The sequence below is a fragment of the Lytechinus variegatus genome, chromosome 9 (genome assembly GCF_018143015.1).
Source record: "Lytechinus variegatus isolate NC3 chromosome 9, Lvar_3.0, whole genome shotgun sequence".
NCBI lineage: Eukaryota > Metazoa > Echinodermata > Echinoidea > Temnopleuroida > Toxopneustidae > Lytechinus > Lytechinus variegatus.
In genome coordinates, this window is record NC_054748.1 from 36,562,531 (window position 1) to 36,589,916 (window position 27,386).

General features: G+C 37.6%; 1 protein-coding gene across 1 annotated transcript; it reads left to right on the forward strand.

Moving 5' to 3' along the window:
• Positions 1-1,570: 1,570 nt before the first annotated feature.
• LOC121422016 (trichohyalin-like) lies at positions 1,571-26,969 on the forward strand. The gene is made up of 7 exons (XM_041616819.1): positions 1,571-1,691; positions 15,969-17,837; positions 18,673-18,736; positions 18,769-18,959; positions 19,991-20,137; positions 24,735-25,431; positions 26,814-26,969. The coding sequence occupies exons 2-7, from the start codon at positions 16,065-16,067 to the stop codon at positions 26,909-26,911; spliced, it is 2,970 nt and encodes a 989-aa protein (XP_041472753.1). The 5' UTR covers positions 1,571-1,691; positions 15,969-16,064; the 3' UTR covers positions 26,912-26,969.
• Positions 26,970-27,386: the final 417 nt, after the last annotated feature.

Here is a 27,386-nt window from a genome sequence, read left to right on the forward strand (position 1 = left end):
AATTTAGAGATCAGTGGTTGGGACCAAAGAAATATGGATAGGCTCATACATGTTATTTTTGTCCATCATGACATGATCCTCTTTCTCTGTGGGGTTTTGGGTTTGAGTCGGAAAGCCGGGTGCCCCTGACAGTGGCAGATCTATGGGGGGGGAGGTGGGGTTTTAGGGGGTTTAACACTGCCCTCCCTCCCATTGGACTGCATGGCAAGTTAAAAAAAAGTACCTACATTTTGGAGCCACCCTATTAAATTATGTTCATTTCAAAGTGAACCTTTTTTTTTCTCTGTAACAGAAATACCTTCATTTTGCAGTAAAGCCCCACCCCCCTTTTTTTTGGGGGGTGGTCATTTCTCGGTCGAACCCCCTTCATGGTAAAGTGCTATATCCATCCCTGCCTGAACTCGATGAATGTTACTCAGCCATGTTGTTCTGTACGGTTTGTGAGAGCAGCATCTAAAACCCGGGGGGGGGCACTTACGTTGACGAGTGGATACCATGCGCGACCAAAAAAACACGTAAAAAGGATGTCTTTTTCACGATAGGGCACGTTACGTACGTAACGTGATAAGGGTGTCAAAAACACAAAAATAATGAAAAAAGGGTATCTATTTCACTAGGAAAATTACGTGTTTAGGGTCGAAATTGTCGGGATGATAAAACAAAATTAAAATGTTTTATAAAGGATGTCCTTTTTGCCCCAACACTTCGTGTTTAGAGTCCGATTTGCGCGAGGTGTAGAAGGTGGGGTCGTACTAAACCAAATAAGGTAAAGCCGACGACCGAAGGACCCGTAACAATAAAACATTCCAGGCTTGTTTAGGGGCCATTTCAGGGAATATTTGCCAAGAGTATCGTTTTGTTTCCAATACTTGTTAAGGGTAGGGTTTCACACGCCAATACTTATTAAGGGGTGCATTTTCAGAATATGGAAATTACGTGTTTAGGGTGCTTTTCCAGACCCCATGGTCGCGCATGGTATCCACTCGTGAATGGAAGTGGCCCCCCGTGGGATCTAAAACCGGATTGAAAAGTTTGAGATTTAGCTTGGTCCCCCATCACAATAGATGAGGAATTTCATCTGATGGGGTTGTTTTAAAAGAAGTGATCTTTTCTCCACTCTTTTTTAATTTGATTGTAAAATACTGGATTAAGATTTTTTTTAAAATTTTTACGAATTTGAAGTTAAATCTTACAGCATCTTACACCACTAACTCTTGCGGATTCAGGGGGCGCATCCGGCCCCCCCCTTCGAGAGTCATAATCAAACATTTTTTAATGTAAATACGCTGTTCTAACACAAGTGTGCCACCCCCCCCCCCCCTCCTCGATCCCCCCTCTCAAAGAAAGAAAAAAAAGAAAGAAAGAAAAAAAAAGAAAGAAAGAATTGAAAGAAAGAAAGAAAGGGGAGGGGGGAGAGAGAATATGAAGTCATAACTCAGTATAGTTTTTATGCATTCACCAAAAGGCTTCATTACTATAAAGGTTAATATTCTTTTCTTCACGTTCTTCTTTATATAATAGCAGGCTTACCAGCAAATCACAAGTTGTAAAATAATAAAGTGCCTTGAAAAAGGTTATTCGCATGTTAAAGTACATTTCGTCGTAAACAACAAGTCTTGGGAACTGACTCCGAATCAGGTGTGGCAAACTACTCAATTATTTGCTATTTTCGAATCGAAATCACCTAAATCGTAAGTACAGAATATGAAATAAATTAATTTCAATGGTGACTATGTCATTTTATTTCTCAAAAAGAAGTCAACTTTGTTGTAGAACTAAATTTTGTGTGTGCATGTCTTTCGGATCGGAGTGGGTGTTCATCCTTCGCTCTCTACTCGGGTTGAAGCCATACAATTATACGTGTGGCCGGCCACAGACAGGGAACGGCGTTCGGTGCAGCTGGAGCAGGCTGCGATCTTTTCCCTGGAGCTTCGTCGCGCAGCAAAGCCAGGGGCCGATTGCACGAAGGAAAGGGTCTTTCCAACTTCCAAGGACCGTCTTTCGTGTCGCCCATCTTTTATGATGCGCTGTGTGCGGGATATTTCTGAAATGTATGATAAACAAATAAAATTTGTTAGCTAGCATTTAAATCAATTTGTATACAATTTCAATCATGAAATATACCGGGCCGGTATCACTCAGTTATCACATCATTTCATGCACAAATATTTTGTTTACTATAACGTATTACCGTAATAAAAATGCTTGCAGGTAATTTATTTAAAATGCATTTCACATTGCACATCATAATAAATGGGCGACATGAAAGATGATTCTTGCAAAGACCCTTTCGTGCAATCGGCCCCAGGCTCCCGTTCATTGACCTCGCCGAACTGTCCCTGCCTGGCACTTGAAGGGTTAATGTTGGGGAGAAATGCAAAATTGTTTACTTTAGTTTCATGTCTGAATAAACATATAATTTACATACAGTGACTTTGAGAGGGGGGAGAGTGGGTTTGTTAATTGTAAAACTAAAAATTGTCCGTACCGTAATTTGTACGGTAAAACATGCAAGAATTTATTTTAGAATCTGAGGATCAAGGAGACTGAGCTTGAGTTGAGATGATGAGGCAGCGAGCATGCATGAATCTATGATGACGATTTTTTTTGCATGGTTGTCAGTGTCTGTGACTTTAGTTGTTTAGCTGTTCGACTCCAGCTTTCTTCACTATCGATCTGTCATGTGTCGATGTGTGTAGTGCTGTTTGTTGTATCAGTTTTTATATGTCTGGCTAAGCATTACAAGATGGCAAGTGAAAAGTTTTTCCCATTTCAAGCATAATCATTTAGATGGAATATCACTCAATGTTATAATGAAAACAAAGCACAAACCTTGATATAAATTATGATCATTTGACATTTATTCATTTAAAAGCTCTAGATCTTTAGATGGTAAATCAGAAGAAAAAAATAAAGGTTTTACTTACTTTTTTTGTACAGTTATGAATTTATGACTGTATAAACAAAATGAGACTGATCATTAAAAACATCCCACATGGTTCGCAAATAACTTGTGTTTTTGTTAGTGCTGCAAGTCAGGCGGCATGTTCGGGTTCGGTTCGGCAGGGTTCAGCAATTTTTTTCCGAACTTTGGTTCGTTTCGGGGTTCGGCAATAAATGCCAAATTAAATTATCGCCAACCCTCGAACATAAAATCTCAAGAAAGATCTGTCATATATTTGTAATAAATTTTGTTTCTAAAAAGAATAGTTATGAAAATTGTTGCATAACTTTTTTTTATTTCAGTCTTTAAACAAAAATAAGAGTCCTTTCTACTTTCATTTTTAAAATGAAATAAAAAAAATCAAAAGAAAAAAATATTGATATTGAGAGAATCAGGACAGAAACAGAATTACACAAGATCAGAATATTTTTTTTTATGATTATTTCATGTAGCTACATGTATGATTATTAAGCCTGAGTCATATCGATTATTTTGAAAACCGGTGTTCGACAGCTCTAATTCGATCGAACATCGATGCATCGAATATTGAAGGCGGGGAAAATTTAGTCTTTTGTTTTTGCGTCGATGCGATGCGCTTTGCATATATGCGTTGGCCGGGTGAGCGTTGCACAAGCAGATGACAGAGCAAAGTTCGTTTGTATTTTCCATGATCACAAAACACACAAAAAAGGCCGGGGACCAAAGCAGAATTCTTCCCAAAATATCTTCAACAATGATATTTGCAGATGACAACATATAAGTTTAAAATGAAACAATAATAAAGACATGAATCATGCAGAGTCGATCCGAATGATTTTCGGTCAACTAGCATTCGCAGTCCATTCACCAGCCCCGTCCGCAGCTCCGTACACTCACTCTCCCGAAACGACAGGCGTGCTTGACGTCAGCGCCAGCAAACAATTGCAATCAACGGAGAGCGCTGTAACTTGCCTGAGATTGTGTAGTTGGATCCAAAATGAGCTCCAAATAAATTTATGGGAATAAATACGTAATTTTCTCTGGATGGTCATTTGAATTGCTATTCAATGCTGATATAACGATTGTGAGGAAAGATTGTGGAATATGAGTTATGACGATGTTCGAGAATTAATCCTGATAATGACAATCCAGTTTTTTAGACGCAATTGAGCATGCGATCAAAATAAATACGAATGTTTCGAATCGAGCCCTAAATTCATCTAAATTATTACGATTTAACAAGATTTTATGATCATACTAAGAATATTGACGATGTCAGCAAAGTATGTTATGTTCATATGGAAGAAATAATACTGGGATTATTTCTATTGTTCCATCTCTGGACGTCTCCTCCAAGCTCCGAGAAAATAAGCACAATGCGCATGCGTGTTTGATGACGTATGACATATTTTCCCATTCATGAAATCAGAGCCCAAAGTTGGGCACAAACTAGCTTCAAATTGATGGGAAAAAATATCAAACGCAATTTTCTCTGTTTTGTCATGTAAAATGATATTATATGGTGATATTACGAACTTGAACAGACTTTTTGCATGTAGACAATGTTCGAGAATCAATCCTGACGTGATGATTATTTTTTTTAGACAAGTGCACTAGCTCGACTCAAGAAGTCAAGTCGATCGTCATGAGATGTCCGCCATTGAAAATTGAAACGAAATACAAACGTTTCACATCAAGCTCTAAATTCATATTAATGATTATCATATGCAAATTATTGTTAAATATTACGATTAAATAATGTTCTATGGTCATGATTTTAATATTGTTCATGAAAGCAAGATTTATTTTACGTTGATCGCGTCAATTCCGGCCATTTTCTGGTTTGATTAAAGAACAGTACTGCGCATGCACGATCGATGGCCATGACTTCCATTCATGAATTCATCGTGCATAAATTATCTCGGCACGAGCAGACGAGTAAGACTCGAACTATGATCGAAATAAACTTCAAATTAATGGTGAATAGCATCATAATTACTCATTCGGTTTCATTTTGGGGGCAATAGAAATCAAGTAAGTAGTAGTAAAGTTGGACATTACTGATATTTTGATGATTGATTGTGTAAACCAAACGAATCGGCTGGCCGACGTATTTTTTTTTTTTGATTTTGCAAAATCTGCAAAATCGGTGTTCGATCGATGTCATCGAACACCGATTTTAAAATCGATTCGACTCAGGCTTAATGATTATGTTCGATTACAATGTCATTGCAAACGCAGCTTCTCCGATTGGAAAGTGTTGAACGGGAATGTTGAAACAGTAGACAAACAACCTCCACTCAATAATATACTGGTAAAATTCACATTCCAAAGAATATGAAATGTTTTTGAAAGTCCCTATTTTCTGAAAAATCGTTAATCTGGTCAATCAATTTAAAGATGAAATATCAGTCCATTCTTGGTCCAGATACTCTAAAACAGTCGTCATGAATATTCATTAGGTGGGCTGATGATGTTAGATCTCCACTTGTTCTTTTGTATTTTATTATATGAAATTAGGTTTATTAAAATTTTTCCTCCAAGAACTATAAAAATTGGATTGACAACTGATTTAGTGCATTAGATATTTATTGCTGCAACTTATTTCATTATAAGGGAGACATTTTATTCACACAAGTATGAAATAAGGAAAAAAAATCTGATTTTATATATAATAGCATAAGAAAACGGAAAGTGGGGATGTGACATCATCAGCCCACCTAATGAATGTTCATGATGACTGTTTTCACAAGATATTGCTAAACTTAAACTTTATTATTTGTTATCCGATTTTGATGAAATTTTCGACATTTTTCTCAGTGAATTCTACTCAATGTATTAAAGATAGAAATATTTTCAGCCCAGACCACCCCTTTAATAAATGAAGCCAATCATCTGGAATGGATAGAAACAGTTAGACTCAAACTTGTAATGGAATGTACCCTGTAGAGTTAGACGAGGTCATGGGGGTTACTACCACTCAAATACTTTTACGCTCCCATGGGAATGCTTTTTATCAGTCTGATTATGATTGGCCTTCTACCGATCTGACATTGACATTCTGTGCCGATGACGTACATGTGTTCAAATCGGTCATCTCGCCTTACAGTATTATGATTGCAAGATTTGGAATTAAAGTAACCTCAATTTTTATAGGCCTGTATTTTTCACCATGGTTTCTGCTGGATTTATATCTAGCATATTATTGTGCTTTAATTAGGTACCCTGTGCCCAAAGTGTGCATTTTTCATTAAACTTCATAGTGTATGCAATGAAACTCATAAAACAATTATTGCACACATTTTCAAAGTTCATGGCTTTTGTAGTTTATTTTACCATGGTACAAATTTTGTATACCCAGTTGTTGTGTGTCCGGACGATCAGTTTTAGAAAGCCATTTGGAAAAATTTACAAGCAAAGTTTCATAAATGTTTGGTACAAAATGTTAGGAAATATAGAGAACAAAATAGAAGATGACAACTATTGAATTTGTATTTTTAGTTAAAGACAAAAAACAAGGCTTCAAAAATATAAATTGTCCGGACACCCGACCCCCATCCTATCATGGTAAAATAAAACCTCTCTTGAGAATATTGGCCATGTACATGTAGGTTCACTGTCTCCTAGTGCAGCCGTAATTAATTAAAAATTGTTTAATTTTATTAACATACATGTGTAGTCTACTTGTACATGTACATGAACAAAACAACTGGTGCAGTGAATCCAGCTTGCGCACCCTCAAATTTCCATCCTCATCAAATGCTGATTTTCATAAAGATATGTGCCCCGACTTGTGTGAAATTGCACTTAAACTCTTTATATAATGATTCACCCGTGGGCGTGGAATCAGTTTGGATTTCATAAACAAATGGCTTTAAAAATATTTGCATTGAACATATTTTGTATCCAGTCAAGCATGGGGTATGCCTGTGGTGTAATGTTTGGAGATAAAAAGTAAGAGATTCTTTAAGTGATAAGTTTTTGTTTTGTTCTTCTATTAAACAATTTTTTCTCACCGGCTTTCTGGGACTTCGGCCATTCTGAAATACTTGATGCATCTCTGTCTCGCAGTCTTGTCTTGTAATGAATTTTTGACAATTTAATTTAGTTCTTGGAAAAAAGTTCACCCTCAACATAAGTTGGGAAAAATTAGAATGAAATATTCATGGTGAAGGTTTGTGAAAATCTTTCATAAAATAACGAAGTTATGATTTAAAAAAAAATTTTGATTTTGAAGTTGTTATTTTGTGACATTACAAATGATCATCTCCTTCATACAGTATGGCATGTGATATAAATTTAATGCAATTTTCTCAAAAGAATTAAAATGATTTTATTATATATAAAAAAAAATTGGGGGGGATATAACACCAGTCACATTTATATTTCTTTTATCTTTTTATTTTAAATGTTTCAATTGAACAGTTTTAGATTTAAAAAAAAGAGAATTTACAGAGAAATATGTTAATAGTATTACAGTGTATTATGGGAGAGCTGCTTGCATACAGTATGAATATGACATCACAAATTAAAAACTAAAAAAAATCATTCTTAAATTTCTTAGATGGATTTTAATCAAACCTTCACCAAAACAGTTTTTTTCTATTCTGCTTTTTATAATTAAGCCCAACTTTTCATTGTACAGGAAACTATCTTTTGACATTGTATGGACATGCTGATAAACACTTGTGCACTGTATCCCACATGGCCATGACCATGTACATACTTGGATGATAAACTGTTTGCTATTCTTCCCTTGTTTATTTGTACAATGTGCATTCTTTGATGTTTATGTACATGTAGATCTTTGTGTCTGGTTTATGGAACGTACATACTGTACACATAAACTACATGTATGGTCAGTTCCCCCATTTCATGCGAAAGCCTCAAAATGTAGCCTTTGTCATCAAAATCCCCGAAACGTGTGCAAAGTGAATGAGTGCGCAGACATGGGGTACCATTTTTTTTCAATCTGAAATGACAGCCCGATGTTTTTCCAGAAAAATCATATATTTCTTTCAAATTTTTATGAGATATTTGGCACACTATCTCATTATTATGTAAGGAACATTATCAACTGAAAGATTTTGTGAAATAAAAAGAAATTCACTTTAAATCTTTTTTAATAACTCAAATCGTTAGGTGCACAGACTTGGGGCCCACCATCATACATTGCATCTCCATGGCATATCTTCTTGCAAGAACACAGTAATCTTTATTATCAAAATTTTTAATAAACCCAGCTGGTCTCTTTGGGTAGGCCTACATACATGTACATTGTGTTTGCAATGTTATGCTGTCATTGCTGTGTTCACACTGTGTATTAACCTGACTGGTTTCTCTTAAAAGGGACATGCAGTGTTCATACTGTTACTTACATCCATGATCAATGTTTTCTTTGAATAATAACTCGGCTGGTATCTTTGGGTACACTGGCAGGACTATACCCTGTGTTCACACTGTTTTATACAGCCATCAATGTTTGAATAACTCGGCTGGTTTGTTTGGCCCCAATGTGCCCCAGTGAAAGGTGGATTTTAGTATTGTGCCCTGTTCTAATGGCCTTGTATGCCCCCTGAAGTGAGCACTGCCTTCCCTTCAAGTGTCGATCCTTTTTAAAAAAAAATGGCCTTTACCCCTTTCGAATTGCCCTGGGCCTAATCTTGAGTTATATTTGATCCAATCGACAACTATGGAAAGCCAGCAACATCAACATATAGGCCTACAAGCATGTCTGTTAAAAAAAATTCTAGTGAGGTGTAGGCCTACATTATACTCATACATACATGTACATTGACAATTCAGAATGCTTCTCTTTGTTTACAACTTAATCGCGCAAATTTCCTGTTTAGAAAAATTATGACATTGATGGTTTTCCATATAGTTGAGGTTGATCTGATCAATCGCAGCTGTGTATTGGGACCCTGGGGCCTGTTGCAGAAAGAGTTGCGTATAAACGCAAGTCAAAAAATCAATCGCAAGTCCCAAATGCGCGCTGTTGATTGGTTGAAAATAAAGTTGCGCATGATTTTTAGAGTTGTGATTTATTGCAACTCTTTCTGCAACGGGACCCTGATGTTGTATTTTGATGCATCTTTTGAAGATGTTGTGACAACACATTTGATTTCATTGCAGCTTTGAAATACCTCTACTTTTTAACGGTTGTGAATTTCAAAGCTTTATTCTCGTGGGAAAACTCCAGAAGAGAATGGAAATGTTTTCATTAGATGCTGGGGACCATGAATTAGCACAGAAAAATAGTAAATAAAGGACGTCACGCAGAGAGGACCAGCACAATTCTATAATATGGTAGATTTTCAGTGAATAGATGAATTCTCTATCTTTTTGATAACATAACATTTTTCTCACTCGACAAGTTTCAACCGCTTCACGAGACAACTGTAGTCTACCCTTTTGAATTCTCCACAATGATGAACATTTTAGAGTTTTTATCGTGCGAATTGTGTGGATGGTGATCAAATGTGATTTTGTACTGAAGCAAGCAAGTAGAACCAGTTGTATCACTCAAACCTGTTGATATCTGACATTCTCATAGACAATTAACACTGACCATCCAGAAGACATTGGCCCGAATTCACAAAGGTGGTTTTGAAAACCCACGGTTGAGTCCATGGTTTATGCAGATTTCCTGTATTAATTACGCTTTTTAATAGCGCATATCGGACGTGTGTATAAAACATGTCCAATGCTGATGCACGCATTTGTCACAGACTATTTTATTCATGAGTCCACTGTTTGAAGAGTGGACTCATGAATAAAAACAGTGGACTCATGAATAAAATAGCGTAATTAACCATGGTAACAGGCTTCAATTTGGCGCACTGTGACAAAAGCGCGCATTAGCATTGGACATTTCTTACATACGCGCCCGATACGCGCTAAATTAAGCGTAATTTATACAAGGAAATCTACATACATGTAAACCATGGACTCAATCGTGGGTTTTCAAAACCACCTTTGTGAATTCAGGCCGATGGGTTGATTATCACTATAAATTATGATTATACTGGGAGTTCAATTTGTACATTGTAGCTTGTTGATTCCTGATGTAAGCTTCAGGCAAGCTAATACAGTTTTGTTAGAAACAATTTTTCATACTGTGTTTATATTATTATACAATTAATGCACATTTATGAGTGTGTTATGACGATGCAGCACACTCGAGGGTATTTACAATTATGCGAAAGCAAGAGGCGCTTGCGCCGAGTGCTTTTGCATAATATTGTGAATGCCCGAGAGTTGCTCGCATCGTCACTAACATCACGAATCTTAAAATGTGCATTAATTGTTTTATAAAACGGGTCGGCAAAATGAATTTTTTTCATGGAAATCTTGTTCAAATCCCTCCAACTTGTGTACGATCGCACAGACAAAGAGATCACAAGACTGTCAATTATGACATCACAGGCGTATCTACTATGCGCGCCTAAGTAAGCGCATCAAAATCCTAGCCAGCCTCTTTTACTGAATGCGTATCAGTTTTTACGTGCTATTGGAACTAATGCTGCACAAAAAATGCACAGTGCTGCACGAAAAATGCACGACTTGAAGGTTGCGCATAATTAAAGCATGAACACGTGACTTGAATACGCACTCACCATTGGCTACATCCTTGAACCCGTTTTATAAAAAAGAATATTACATTGTAGGAGAGAAATTTTTTTCATTTTTTTTAGGTTGAAATTCTGTTTGATATACTTTTTATGTAGTCCTGAGTATTGTAAATTTCTGCAATTATAATATTTCTCTTGAAATAATATAGAGGCCTAAAGGCCTACATACATGTACATGTACAAATGCCTATTTAGCATTTGTTGAAGTTAATGCCAGTGTTGTCAGAGATATACAGTTCATCAGATTTAATCCTTCAAGATTATAGGTCTTGATATAATGACTGAGATTGGCGTGTATCATTTCTATGTACCCCTAAATGTGAGGTGCGGCTCATTTCCGCGTCCAGTTCAAAATTGACAGATTCTCTTCAGATAATCTGATTTGTGTTGACTTTCCTGTAGCTTAGCAAATATTTGTCGGACTGTAGCAGTTATATTCAATGGCTTGGTATTTGAATAATTTTGTAACCAGGAAGAAGAATTTATTCCTGTAATAGTATTATTAGTACAATTGTGTATTGCTGTAATGAATGTACATAGCGAGTCGAACTGCAATGAACAGTGCTTTTCAGAAGTATCGTAGGAATAGAGTTTGGTGCTTTGTCCTCTGTACTTTGCAAGAAATAAAAGGAGGTTGTTGGGGAAATAAATCTGCACTGGTTATGAATGTTGTTCTGTTATATTTTGTTGATATAATTGTAGATGTATGTAGCTGACAGTCTGGAAATAATGGGAATACATGATTGTTTCTTCGTTTTGATGATGATCCTTCAAGTTGGGACTTTACATGTACATATCATAAACTTTTTAATTTGAATTTGTATAACAGGGAGGGGAGGGGGATGATCTACTGATAATGTAGGTTAATTGTAATGATGATGGTGGTGGTAGTGGTGATGATGATGATCATCATCATCACCATGGTGGTAGTGGTGATGATCATGGTGGTGCTGGTGGTGGCGATGATGGTGATGATGACAATGATGATGGTGGTGGTGGTGATGATGGTGATGCCGATGATGATGATGATGATTATGGATGATGATTAATAATTTTCTGGATACCCTTTCGTTCATTCAAATTGCAAAAAAATTGTCACATTTTGTTTAAACTCACAATTTTTTTGAGCCATCTTTTACAAAAACAACAATAGTTGTCTTAACTCCTGTAATTTTCCAACTCTAACTACACTGTACATGCTAAATGAATACTATGCATACACTGTATGTAAATGTAGGCCTGCAATTGAAAATTTTAATTCAACCAAATGATTAGAAATACATGTATCTTTGACTTTACAGTTACGATATTAGGTGAAGGATACTGTACACACATACTATAGGTTTGTGTGTGTTTTTCTTTGATATTGACTTTGCATGAACTTGCAATAACAATTGATGTACGTACAGTATTATTTGGTATTTATCTCTTTCTTTCTTTCAGTGGCTCTGTCTCTCTCATTCTTCCCTTTGTGGGTGATTTTTTGTTTAGGATCTACTCGTAGGAAATACTTGAAGCAGAACGGCTTCAGGTTTAAGGTCACACAGGTGTGTTGGAATGATAGATAGACATTTATAAATGACCATCAGACATCTTTATTACTTTCATGTGGGTGGCACAGATACTCCTGGGGTGAAATTTGGGTTAGGAATTCAATCGTTTGGGTCATATGACTGATTTATTTGTGGGGGAAACAAATGGATCACTATTTATTCGAATAGGCAACAGTATTCTTTTCTTTTCCATTATTGATACATGTATGCTGAACTTTTGGCACTCTCAGTTGGTGTGTAGTTCATGTGCTGGTACAGCTTATGGCAATACAACAGAATATTTAAAGGGTAACAAATGGATCACTATTTATTCAAATTGGCAACAATATTCCTTTTCTTTTTCCAATAATATGCTGAACTTTTGACACTTACAGTTGGTGTGTACAGTTCATGTACTAGTATGGCAATGCAACAGAATATTTAAAGGGTAACAAATGGATCACTATTTATTCAAATTGGCAACAATATTCCCTTTCTCTTTCCAATAATATGCTGAACTTTTGACACTTACAGTTGGCATTATTTCATAGGCAGAGTCTGCATTGCTGATTCTTGTTTGGAAGGTTGAAAATGGGGGCATCTGATTGGGTTGGGTCAGGACGAATATAGTGGTATTTGCCCTCAATACAGAATATATATTTTTTCCACTGGGGTTGGGTCTTTTCATCAAGTAGGCCTATTTATAAATTTAAGTAGGCCTATAGGAATGCAGAAATAATGAACTATGATAATAAGCAAAAAATTATAGATATAAAATTGAGATTTTCACTGTACAGGTACGAGTTTCATCACTAGTAATCATTTATCTTCCATCCGGGGGGGGGGGGGCAGTCAAATATATTGCTGTACACACGCATGACCAAAAAAACGCATTTGGGTTGTTTTTTCAGCTTTTGACGCAGGCTGCACGTGCACCCATTAAGGGTATCAAAAACACAGATTTTCAAAAAAGGGTGTAGTTTTGAAAGACTGAACAATGGTCAATCGCAGCGTCAAACGTATTTAGGGTATTTTTTTTCAAAAGCTTTTTTGCCATACGTGTTTTGGGTATTTTTCCCCTTAAGCTTTTTCCCTGGGGTCATATTCTGGCAACATCTTGTTTAGGGGCCAAAATGTGTTAATAAAGCCCGCGAACAACTTGTTTAGGGGTTATTTTGCACACAGAAATGTCTTCCATATATGTGTTCTTCCAAGTCTATAAAGCTATTTTTAGACCAGAAAAACTAACTAAAACTTATCATGACTGGGACAAGCCGGAGTTGACATGTTAAGATTGCATGCATTATTAGCACTGTTTACAATCTCTATTTGAGGATCTGGAGGGGGGCTTTAGAAAGTACTTCTTTTACAAGAACTACATCAACAATAGACCAGGTCCAGATTATCTGTCTCAGCAGGGCCAGGGACTTTCTAGTGAGGACTTAATCAGATTTTGAGAGTGCTTTACTAGGCTATCTTCAAGGCCTATTATTTCAGATTTCATGCTGCATGTTCCTTTGTAATGTAATGATTTAATCTCTCTATCACCTCTCTTTGATCCCAATTTAATCTCTATTTAATTCATTTCGGATTAGGCTGTGATGTTATAGGTCCCTGACCCTTGTAATTCTTCTCTTTAGATCCTGATAATTGATAATGGATTTCAGTTTGGAATTTCTATCGTTCTGTTCTGGATTTCAACTCAAAATGGATTCTATCATTGTAGGGTTTTGGCCAGTTTTGTTCAGGAATAGGAAGACACATAGATGTTCTTAAAAAAGGGATAAAATTGGTACACTCTGTGTTACTAGCAATTCATTTTAGCACCCAATGTAAGTTGAAAATAAAACATTTTGAACTCTTCTTTTTCCCCGATATGATTTATAAAGGATTGGGGATTAAAGATCTATACAAAAAAAAATTTACAAGGTCGGAAACAAAAAGTCCGGTGAAAACTCGGCCCAAAAATATTTAGGCCTACTCTAAACATACTGGAGTGGGGACTATGGAAAGTGTGTACATTGTAAATGTACACATGATTAGCTAATAGTCTCATGCGAGTTCAGTGAGCAGGTTTTTCTTCTTTTTTTTTATTAATGATCAGACTGCAAAGTGATAAAAAAAGATAATGTTGTATAATCCTTGCTTGAGATGAGGCTAAATTGTCCTAGATATATTTACGTTTGACACTCGTCCTTTTGATCCATTCAAGTAGATAGCCCATTGAGACGTCTAATGAATGAATGGAATGTTTGAGAGTAAACTCTTTATTGTTCTTTTGCTCTCACGAAATAGCCTGGGGGCGTGTCGTGGTTTGTTGCTTTTAATAGCCAGCGTGTACTCTCTAAAAGCGAATGTCTGGTATTTAGTACTACTAGAGTCTACTACATGTACTAAATGATTTAATACTCAGTAGCTACTAGTTAGAGTACATGCTTGACAGTTGACATGTAGCTGAAATGCTGAATTACCGTTTCAGAACTTGTTTCAGTCATTTCTTACAATTCCTGGATATATTTTTGGGGAAAATACTTGCTTGTGCTGCATTCGTCTTATATTGTGTAAGTGTAATTTACAGTAATACTTTTATAATTTCCTATAGACACCATGTGTATATCATACATGTACACAATTTGTGTTTACATGAAATGCACTGTATGTAGGTCTACATATGTATATGTATAAAAACAAAATAAATCTTATACAGCGTTTTAACATAATCCTTTACCATATATTGCATAGTAGTTATACTACGTATATACTTCCCAGGGCTGCGCGTGCACTCGTTATGTATGAAAAACACCGATGTACGAGGAAAAGGATGGTTTTGAAAGACTGGTCAATGGTCAATTGCAGGGTCAAACAGATAGGGTGTGTATTTTTTTCCAAAGCTTTTTTTTTAAAGACTAGCCAAACGTGTTTAGGGACTTTTTTCCCAAGCTTTTTCTTCTCCGAGGTCGTTTTCTGGAGACAACTTGTAGGGGCCAAATTGTGTAAAATAAAGCCAGAGAAAAAGGTTATTTTGCACTAAGAAAAAACTTGTTTAGGGGGTGTTTGGAAATAATGGAATCAAGCTTACAAGTTTAAAACAGAAACAATTTTTGTGGGTGTGTGTGTGTGTGTACAAAGTGTGCTATAACATGCATGTCAAGAATTTGCCCTGCATGGAAGTTTTTTCTTGGTTATTATTTGTTTATGGATGTTTTTTTCTTGGTTCTCATGTATTATCTTGTAAATTTCATTACATACGTGTATATGATAGGGGCCAATGCAAACAAAGTTCTTTGGAAGGGTTAGGGTGCTACAACAGATTTCAGATGATATATGATAATATTAAATCATTCATGTATATGAAATATTTTTGTAAAGCAGCAGCAGCTGTCGCTGTTGCTATTGTTGGTGCTCAATCAATTTCACCTTCGTGAAATTGTGTTTACCCTAAAGAACAGTTGGCCACTAAGCACATCTCTCTAGATGTGTTCTACCCAGCATTTTACTCTACGATTATCGGTAGTCTTTGCAGCCCAGTCTTCAAAATTCCAGTGACATCTAATGACTCCTTATTCTTTTGGGGTATGCATTTACAATACATGTACTGTATTTTGCAAAAAGTATGTTTACTTATGTCTTTGTATATATACAGATCTAATGTTTCGCAAACATGGAGGGGTATATAGCATTTTCATAAGTATGCCTCTGTTCCAATGCATATAGAGATTCGGTATTCTATCCCATTATTGTTTGGAAACTTCTGGAATGCACAGTACATGTAAATTTGCTATGATTATACATTAAAATTCTAGACATTCTGCATACATGTATTGCAAAATTAACTGTTTTAATAATTTTATTAAATGTTTCTTTGTTTTTATCTTTCAGACGCTGTCTTGCAGGGAAGCTGCTCATCACAATGGACCTGCTCAGATGACATCACGATGACATCACAATGACATCATAGCTAGACGTCTACCAGCCATGGTGGAGTTGAAAGTATGGGTGGACGGGGTCCCGCGGGTGGTGTGCGGGATCACCGAACTCACGACCTGCCAGGAAGTCGTCGTTGCTCTGGCCCAGTCAACGGGTCAGGTCGGACGCTTCAACCTGATGGAGAAATCACCAAAGATGGAGCGTATCCTGCACCCCAAGGAGAGTCCATACCGTGCCTTAGAAAAATGGGGTCCCATGTCGAAGAATGTCCGCTACTTCCTCAGGCGGAAGGGAACAACACCGTATAGTCGGACACCACACAGCAGCAGGCCGTCTTCCGTGACGAGCCTGAACCTTTCGAGTCCCGATGATCGCTTCTTAGCGGATTTCGGAGTGGATGGTGAGGATGAGGATTTGAGAGCGGCCGCGTATCAGGCGTCGATGTACGGCAGCGGGAAGCAGGGTGCGCTGCAGAGACTTGAGCTAGAGAGACATACTCAGCTGATGAAGGAGGAGGAAGAACGTCGGATCCAGAAGATGGAGAGAACAAAAGACTTTCAGAGAGATCAGGCCGTTGAGAAAATCAAGGAGATTGAAAGGGAGAGATTTATAGACCAAAGGAGAGAGATGGAACGACAGCATGCGTTAGCGATCGAGAAGGAACAACAGAGGAAGAGGGAGAGATGGAAGGAGGAAGCACAGGCTAGAGAGGCGGAAGAGGCGGCAAAGATAAAGAAAATTGAACTTTTGAAAGAACAAGAGAAACAAAAAGAACTTGAACAGCAGAGGCAGCAGTACCTGAAAGAACAGGAAGAAAAGGAACGTAAAATTCGAGAGTTGGAAGAGATGGTGCGAGAGAAGGAACGGCAGAAGGAAGACGAGAAGAAGAATGAACTGGAGAGATTGCAGGAGAAGCAGAGGGAAGAGCAGAGGATTAAGGAGGAAGAGATAGCGAGATTGAAAGAAGAGGCAAAGAAGAAGGAATTGGCACGTAAGAAAGAAGAGGAGAGAAGGATAGAGACTGAATTGAAAAAGGAAGCGGAAAGGATAGCGGCCGTGCAGCGAGAGCGGGAATGGCAAGCAGAGAGGGATAGGTTACAGAGGGAAGCCAAGGAATTCGAAGAACAGAAGAAGAGGGAGGAGATCAAGAGAAAGATTCTTGAAAAGCAACGAGAGGAGGACCAGCTTCGAGAAGCGGAGAAGGAAGAGGAACGGCAACTGGAAATTGAAAGGGTCCAGAGAGAGGCAGAAGAAAGGGAAGAAGAGCGGATAGCGGAGATGGAAGTGGCACGTCAGATTGAAATACAGAAGCAGAGGGAAATCGCAAGAGAGAAGAAGCTGATCGAGGAGGAATTGCGGAAAAAGGAAATTGAACATCAAAAAGCCCTTCAGAGGCAAAAAGATGAAGAACTCAAAAGAGAGAAACTGAGGCTCCAGGAAATGGAATGGGAGAAAGTCAGGATAGCTGAGAGGGAGCGACAGAACGAACAACAGCGACGAAAGGAAGAGCGAGAAAAGGAACAGCAGAAGCAGGAAGAGATAGCAAAGGAGAAAAAGAGAATCGAAGAGGAAGTTAAGCAGAGAGAGGGTGAAAAGCTTAAGGAATTGGAGCTTCAGAAAGCGAAGCTGGCGGAAATTGCGAAGAGGACGGAGGAGGAGCGACAGAAGGAGATCGAGAGACAGAAGGAATTGGAGAAGCTGCGGGCAGAGGAGGCAGAAAAGAAAGAAAAGGCAAGGAGGGAGCGAATCGAGATGGAGAAGGTCAAAATCCTGGAGGCCAGAAGACAGAAAGAAGCTGCCAGGAAAAAGGACGAAGATCAAGTAAGAACAAAAGTTATTCTCTTTTCATGTTCTATTAAAAAGCAATTTTGATATTAAAGGCCGAAGTATTGAAATTTGGTTAGATGTTTAAAATAGTTATAGTATTTCACTGATTTCATAAAGTTAACCAAACTCTGTGAAATCCTGAAATCTCAGCCGAAAAACAATTTCACTGAAGATCACCAACACAGGTATTAGCACATATATAGAACAGTGTAGTTTCATTGCTTGGAAAATCCCTGACAATTTTAGAAATGCCTTGCTTTATATTTTGCTCATTAAAATTTTCTTAAGGCAACCGCACACCTTACAATTGGTCTGCGACTCAATTTTGGAATAAAACGTAGTAGAATTTGATGCTAATATTGAGACTTGGAATATCTTACTGCGTAATGTTCGAAATCATCATACGAATACCTCTGTTCAAATCTGTGACTATGCTATCATCCTTAGAATAAAAGCATATTTATTATCTCGTCGTAATGACATCATAGCAGTTGTATGATTGACTACGATTTGAAACTAATTTGACCTTTGCTCCAAAATAAGGCTTGCAATCTTTCAAAATGGTTATATTAGTATTCTTTCAATTAATTTTAACCTCAAATAAGATGATATGTTCCATTCACATTTTCAGGAAATTAGCAAAATGCTATTTGTTCCAAAATCGGATCGTGAACAGTCGTAAGGTGTGCAGTGGCCTTTACACAGCCATATGCCACATATACAAAAATGAAACAATGAAATGCACCCCAGATCAGAGTTTGATTAAACTTGAATTCAGAATACAAGCCTATGATGTTTAAACTTTATCTACTCGTTTCTTTTCTCTCAGAAACGACAGAAGGAGAAGGAAAAAATCAACGAGCTGAACCAGATCGTCAGCGTTCAGCAGGAGCGTTAACCTAGATCGAGACGCAAAAATCACAACTCACCAGCATCGAGGATGCTATCCTATCCCTCCAGATGTTTGAGATGGATCCCGAGCTTGATCAAATTGAGGATAAGATCATCGAGTTCGAGCAGGCCATTAAGAAGAACAAGAGCGCCCTCAAGGAGATGGAATTCTGGGAGAATGAGCTGGAGATTGAGCTACAGCTGTGTGACAGACTCAATAAGGAGGTAAGAATAATGTCTTTAGACTCTTTAACTTAGGGATTGAAGTGTGACTTTATATTGCACTTAAATTTCCAGCTGTTTGTGTTGTATAAAAAATATTAGAAATTCCCCCCCATAATAATAATAACAAGAAGAAAAAATACAATAATAATGAATTATAATGATGATGAGGAGGATGATGATGATGAATCTGATGATGATAATGATGATGATAATGATGATGATGATGGTGATGATGATGGTGGTGATGATGATGATGATGATGATGATGGTGATGTTGATGGTGGTGGTGATGATGATGATGATGATGGTGATGATGGTGATGATGATGGTGGTGATGATGATGATGGTGATGATGATGATGATGATGATGATGATGATGGTGATGTTGATGGTGGTGGTGATGATGATGATGATGATGGTGATGATGGTGATGATGATGATGATGGTCAAAGAATAAATAAAAAAAAGGAAAAGAAAATTGCCTTGAAATAAGTAATGAGAGCCATGTTAAGATAGAGAACATAGTGTAAATGCAATGCAATAATTTTGACACAGAGGCCCGTATTCTGAAGTTAGGTTTAACTTAGGTCATGGTCTATTAAACTCTGTGCTAAAATTATGGGAAGCCAAACATGTCAGAAATTTTGTTAAGTTGTATGTTTCTTATGTTTACTGTGCTCTTTCCTGATTCATCGATGGTGAAGACAATCGTGTATTTATACTTCCTAGACAATCATGAATGATTTGAGATCCAAATGAGCTGAAATGTGATATCTCTTCTGCTACAGTGCTAGTGATTTATGTAACAATTGGCTATCCATACTTGAACCACAACTTTAAGCCTGAGTTTAAGTAAAACCCGACTTCAGAATACAGGCCAGAGTGGCCTATTAAAGTTAAGCTGGGCTTCAGAATATGGGGCTCAAGCGACTGGTGAAAGAACAGCCTAGGACTCCCCTAGTAATGCATGAGTTTTCTATCTTCTCTTGCTTCAATATCAAGCCAATGTTTCATGATTGTGTTTTTTGTAGGTGAAAGCACTGAAAGCGAAGGTAGAAGAATGCCAGAGACAGACGGAGGAAAAGCAGGTGGAGATCCGGAGGATCGACGAGAGGATGCGGAACGAAGAGGAGAAGATACAAAAGGAAGGGGACGAGCAAGCAAAGAAAGACCTTCTTGTGAGTACCTTGATCTTTCATTCCATCGGTCTCTCAATCATAGAGGTGGCTTGGTCTTGTGGATATGTCTCGGGTCCATAGACCACAAGGTTCAGGGTTCAATTCCCACCTCGGCATCCTTTGGCAATGGAGTTTTTTCTTCCTTGAAATGCCAGTAAAGAGTACTTTATTGGCAGTTTTGCTCTTAGGTTGGGTTAATAATATGCAGCGCTTAGAAACATATTATTGCATATTTGTGCTGTATGTACTTTTATGTTTATACACAACTTTAAAGGTAAATGCCAGTTGTGGTGACGATATCAAAATAAGTTCGTACAGAAAAATCCAATGAAATGACCACCAAAGTTTCTGTTTGTATAAATAAAATCGTGCCAAAGGATTCTGGAAGAAATTGTGTAATTGCTGAGAAATCAGCAAATAAGCACAGGATTCGGGTCAAGCGTCCGGCCGACATTCAAAGCAATAATAATACACTGTCCCACGTGCGCTTATCTGTGTTGGTGATCTTCAGTGTGAACATTTTTCAGCGTAGATTTCAAGATTTCACAAAGTTCAGTTCATGGAACTGTACCAGATCTAGATCCTCGATGATATACTGACAATTAAGCCTGGTTTTACAGACTTTCTCATGAAAGCGGTGTTTACTGCAACTGCTGGCATTTCTCTTTAAACGCTACTGGTGATCTTCAGGACTGTTTCATTAAAGTTGTAAGCACTGAAAAATTAAATTCAATTGTTTCAACATTTACCTTAGTAATAGACCTTGACCTTGGGCCGGTTTCATAAAGAGTTACAACAGTTGCAACTTTGCCATTATGGCATTTACCATGGCAACAGGGCTCAGCAGCCAATCAAAATGAAGGTTACCATGGTAGTTGTCATAATGACAAGTTACAACTGTTGTAATTCTTTATGAAATGGGCCCCAGATTGTGCCCCGTTAGCTCTTACTCAATGTGAAAGGTATTAGCAAGATCTTTCAGACTGGAGAGTTTACCCTGGTGACTTTTGCTCAATGAGAAAGGGGTCTTTGACGAGGAGAGTTTATGACATCTACACCTATCTGTCATTCTGTTGTTTTATGTCAAGCGCCGTAGCTTTCAAGGTCAGCTGAACTTTTGTGATGTGACCTTTGACCTTCAAGCTTTAGCGACCCAAGTGTGTGATTTCAGAAGGGGGTAAAAAGTTCATAGGTATCTGTTTCATTGCATTGGGTCAATAGGTTCATGGTTAACTATTTTGTGTTATTTCAATTTAACTTTACCTGCCTTCACTTTTGCCCCATCCCCCGTCTATTTCTGTTTATTTTTATTATGAATGTAGTTTTGAGTCCTCATGCCTGACTCGCCCTCCCCTTCCCTTCCACCCCACCCCACCCCCTTGTCTATTTCTGCTATTGAAGTGATTGTGGTTCCATTGTTCATGTCTGTCTACCCCCCCCCACCCCCCTTCAATTTCTTTCCATCCCCTCCCCTCTCTTTCTCTGTGAGTGAGACAGATCATGGAGGTGGGGGGTTGGGTGTCCGGACACTTTATATTTTTGAAGCCTTCTTATTGTCTTTGGATTACACCTAAAATATGAATTCAATATTAGTTGTAAATCATCTTCTATTTTGTTCTCTATAATATTTCCTAACATTTTGTACTAAAAATTGATGAAAATTCGCTTGTAAATTTTTCCAAATGACTTTCTAAAATTGATTGTCTGGACACACACCAACTGGGTATAGGCCTACTATTACAGTTTTAATAATAGGAAAACGTGATAGGGGAAGGGGTGTATAACATTTTAGTGTGTTTTTGTTACATTGGGCCTTTGGGTGTGTTTTTTAGGGGGGGGGGGTCTCTGTATAAAGTCATCTATTTCTATTGTATTTTATTGAATAATAATAATAGGCATTTGTTTAGCACCATCTATCTAGAAACAAGATGAATATTTTCATTTGCATTTTGTTACCAAATTACATGTATATTGACTTCTTCATAAAAAAAGTGTTTCAAAGTGCATGCAATATTGTAGGACCAATACAAGCATGTACATGTACATGGAGGGGGTGGGGTAATAGTCCAACATGCATGAATACAAGTATCAATCTTTGGCAATAAAACTTGAATCATAAACCTTCTCCAAATTGTTTTCTCTCTCCCTTGTTGATAATAACTCTACAGGTAGCCCTCTTTATCAAAGGACTTGGCCTACTGTTTTCAAATCATGTTGATATTAAATGCTTGTTTATGACCAAATTTATGAGAGATACATGTACATGTAAATCATAGTTTTATGAGAATCCTCCTGTGGAAAGGTTGCCTTGGCAAGGAAAACTCAAGAAAACAGGGTCCCTAGGACAATAAATAATTTTTGTTTTATCAAGAAACATACCTGTACACCAGGGGATGTTTCATGAATCTCAATGTGTAAAGTTACGAATGATTTTGTTAGCGACTGGAAAATGAAGTATTATTTTATAACTGATTTCATCTTACATTTTACAAAGTATTACGGTAAAGTATAATGCTGGGGCCTGTTGCAGAAAGAGTTGCGTTAAATCGCAAGTTAAAATATCAAGCACAAGTCTCAAATACAAGTGTTTCATTGGCTGTAAATCAAGTTGCGCAAGATACTTTGAGTTGCGTTTGATTGCAAATTTCTGCAACGGGCCCCAGGAGAGACTGTCAGAGGCATTCCACTTTGTGCTATGTGCCTACAATTTTCATTTAAAGTTTATTTTATAGATCATAGAAAGAGAAATCAAGGTCATCATGTTTCAATTTTTGCAAATATACATGTAATTATTGTGAAGCCGTCTTGGCTTGTCATGTAAATCAATTGTCATGTGTAACATTACCTGCAGCATTGTGAAACAGGTCTAAAGGGTTTAGAAGGAAATGAGACTCTAGCTGAGACAGGGCAGGCATTCCATAAAGCTGTTTCTTCACAGTTGACAAAATGTTCGACTTGGTGACCTTTTTCTTGTGTTACTTGATGCACAAAATTTCACAGATTAAGCTCTTATTAAGAATGGATCACCAGTCTTCGGAAAGTTGCTCATAACTTTAATACAAGCAGCTTTATTGAATTGCATTGAATTTATGAATCACTCTCTCGAGCCGTAATTACCTTTGATATTAATAAAGATGTTTGATAAAATCGCAAGTGCCCAGGAGGTGGGGAGGATTCCCCCCAAAAAAAAAAAAAAAAAAAAATTGAATGCGGAAAAAAAGAGGGAAAAGCCCCAAATGTGGTGGTTATTTTTTTTTATAAAGATCTGTGTTACTTGTCAGAAAATTTAGGATAGGAAAGTATGTCTAAAAGGTTTTTTTTTTGGGGGGGGGCTTGAAAGATAATCATTTGCAAAGGTAGCATGCCCCATTTTACAAGGTGTGTTTACACTGCTGAATAAAGCTCTCCCAAAGTTACCTTATAACTAGAAACAGGTGGTAAATCAGATGAAATACTGGAGAGGGGAAACAAGGGGGGGGATGCAAGTAAAAATGATAATAAAAAGAGGGGGGGGGAACAAGTGTGGAGAAAGAAAACATATTGAAGAAAATTTGAAGAAAGTGTAAAAGGTGAAGATTAAGGTCAATTTTACGAGAAACCATCAATCAAAATATCACTATTCCCTAATGATTCCTGTATTTCATACACAAAGTGTAAAATTTCACCTCTTTTGGTGTTCTTGAGGGATTAGTCTCTACAGGGATTAAAACAATTATTATTTCAAGGGGCTTTTGGATTGTACTGTATGAAAGTCTGCAACAATTCCTTTCTAAGATCAGATCTTTTGAATTCTTTGAGGAGAAAGGTAAGAGGAAATAGTGGTTCTCTTTTGTGTGAGAGAGGTATTTCATTTTGACTAGTCGATACAGTGTACATGTACATGTATATTATACGTGCATTTAATAGAGGAAGTGAATGTTAGACTAAAACTGCATGATGTTGTTGATATTGCAAATATTATTGAACATGTGTGTGTTTTTACGAATGTATGTAAACATCTGAAGAAGAAAAGTATTAATGTACACATAAAAGTGTATATGAATTTCAAGTGTTGAAGTTCATGTTACTTGTCGTGGATAACAAATGTACAACTTCCTTTGTTATAAGCTACTAAGATATAGGCGCATCTACAGTATGGCATTTGGCTCTGGTGTAGAGATGATGGGCTTGGGGGCAATGGTTCCTCCCCCCAAAAAAAAATAATAATAATACTGATAAATAAATAAAAAATCAACAAAATGAATAATAAAAAAAAATAATTCAGAAACTGATTATCAAGAAATGAACAGAAGAAAAGGAAAAGGGGTAAAATATTTTTAATATTATATTTTTCCTGAATATTATATCAAAATCTATCACAAAATTAGTAGACTTTTGTATTGAAAACAGTCAAATTGTTCTCACTTGCAGATGTTTAGAAATATTGCTTTATTTTCATGATATATCTGTCCCTCAAAAGTTTTGGCTCATTATTCTACTGGCATTTGATCCTCCAACAATTTAACATAATTTAGAAATTCATCACTTCGAAAATTCGTTGTTGATTATACCAACCAAATGAAAATTGAAAATGTTCTGTTTTCATCATTTCTTTCAGGCAATCCAGGTCCAGCTGACAGTCTTTGACAAGGAGCTGGAAGAATACGCAGAGAGCCTTCGAGGGGTCAACAAGGAGATCCAAGAGGTGGAGCGGCTCCTGGAGAAGAAGGAGAAAGAGATCAAGAAGTTGGAGGGAGACGTGGAGAAGGCGGACAGGGAGATCGAGGAAGAAGAGCGTCGGAGGCAGGAGGAAGAAGAGGAAGAAAGGAAGAGAGTCGAAGAAGAAGAGAGGTATAAAGAGCTAGAGGAAGAAAGGAGGAAAGAAGAGGCAGAGAGGAAAAGAGTCGAAGAAGAGAGGAGGAGAGCGGCAGCGGAGAGAAGGAGAGCCGTAGAAGAGAGGAAGAAAGCGGAAGAAGAGAGCAGAAGAGCGGAAGAAGAGAGAAAACAAGCAGAGGAAGAAAGGATAAGAGTTGAAGAGGAGAGACGGCGGGCGGAAGAACAACAAAGGAAGACAGAAGAAGAGAGGAGGAAGTTGGAAGAGGAGAAAAGAATGGAGGAAGAGCGAAAGAAGGAAGAAATGAAGAGGGCGGAAGAAGAGAGAAAGCGAGCGGAGAAGGAGGATAAGAGGAAGGAAGAGGAGAACAAGGTAGCGGAAGAGAAGGATATTCAGAAGGAGAAAGAGGATCAGCAGAAAGATGGAGAGAAGAAGAAACCAGCTCTGCTGCCCAAACAAGGAGAACTGATCAACAATCCAAGTAAGTTTCTTACATGTATTACTGTTCTAGCAGCCTGTAGCTTTAGGAGTACATAATTGTACATGATTTCATCGCAAGGCACTTTGGTTTGTGTGGCATGGTAATAAATTAAATAATTACAGAAATTAAGAAGTGAAATTCTCATTAAAATGCCTACCTACTTGTAGTATAAAATTGTTGAAGATCTGTTCCTAAAATACATGTTCAGAGTCATTAATAAAAAATCTTAACCTTCTTTCCGCTTGTGCCCTCTATCCACTTAATCCTTTTCCATGACATTATGTGAGGCATTAACATGGATGAATGGGCTACATATATGCGTTGCATCTGTGCTTGATGGTCAGCAAAGCATTGGCTATATTAAACCTGCCAGCTCATTTGTTGACGTCAATATCCATACAAACACATTATCAAACTAAAACTACTTTGGTTGGGGAGTCCCTAGTCAAGGCTCCAAACTAACTTTTTTTCTTGGTGGCCCGATTGGTCCACCAAAATTGTCAATTTCACTTTCTTGGTGGCCTGCAAGGCAAATTTGGTGGCCCTAAAACAATAAAAAACATGATTTATTAAAACTTTGGTAGCCCAACTGGACCACCAAGTGTGGGCTTTTGCAGAATTTTGGTGGCCCTACTCTCATTTTTGGTTGCCCCTGGCCACTAGACCACTGCCCTAGTCATGAAACTTGATGCAGTGAGAAGCAAGTCTTTTTCTGTTGTCTAGATATATTATTTTTATGGGTGTGGGGGTGATGTTTTGTGTTATATTATGAATTGTGAAGTTTTGGGGGGTGAATGTCCAATATAATAGAGGTGTGAAAGTCATAGATACAATGAGTGAATATCTCATATTTGAAATCCTTTTGCTGGTACAGGTACAGTATATCGCTCGGTTCATCACGTTACCCCTCGAATATAACATTACTTGTCAACACCTACACTCGCGCTTCTATTGTGACTATGTTCTTCTCTCACTTCCTAAATGTAAAACAAATCTGGGGAATTTGGGAGGGCTTTCGTTAATGTAGGGCCTTGTTATGGAATTCCCTTCCACAAGAGATTTTGATAGCCAGTCTGCCGTGACATTTAAGATTAACTGAAAACTTTCCTTTATAAGAATTAAAATTCTTTGTATCAATAATAAATAAAATATACCGGTAAGTTATTTCTGTGTTCCTCTGTAATTTTTTTCCTCCCCCCTTCACTTGTGCACCGTGAGCATCCTTAACGAGATGGAAATATCACCTTGTATATTGTTGATAGTATTATTGGGCTGCCATGGGGCGGGAAATTATGCAAATTGTAGACAATTAGAGATTGAGTGGTAAAGGAATTCATTTAATTTTCTTTTTTTTTTTGTTCTTGAATCTTTTTTCCTCACAGCTCCAGGAAACGCTCCTCCCCGGAAGATGCTAAGAAGTCCCAGAGATCTCTTCAAACAAGCTCCAAGCTCGGATAACCCGGAAGGCGTCTTCGTTTAAACACCCCTGCGTAATAATGGGATGATCCACCTGATTAGATAACCCTCTAGGCGTATTTGTTTAAACACCCCTGCTTGTCAAAATGGAATGTTCCATCTAGCAGTCCCAGAGATATCTTCAAACAAGCTCCAAGCTCAGATAACCCGAAAGGCGTGTTTGTTTAAACATCCCTGCCGTAAGAATGGGATGATCCACCTGCTTAGACAACCATGAGTGCATCTTTTTTTTAAACACCCCTGCACTGAGAATGGAATGATCCAATCTTGCTTGTAAGATGCTGAAAAGTCCCGTGGATCTCTTCAAACAATATTAAAACACCTCTGCTGTAAAGAATAGAATGATCCACCTGCTGTATACACTTTCCAACTCTGAAACATTTCCAAGTTCTGACAACACTGAGGGCAACCTTGTTTAAACACCCCTGTAGTATGAGTGGAATGGTCCATCTGGCTCCTCTGTTGTGATGGAATGGATC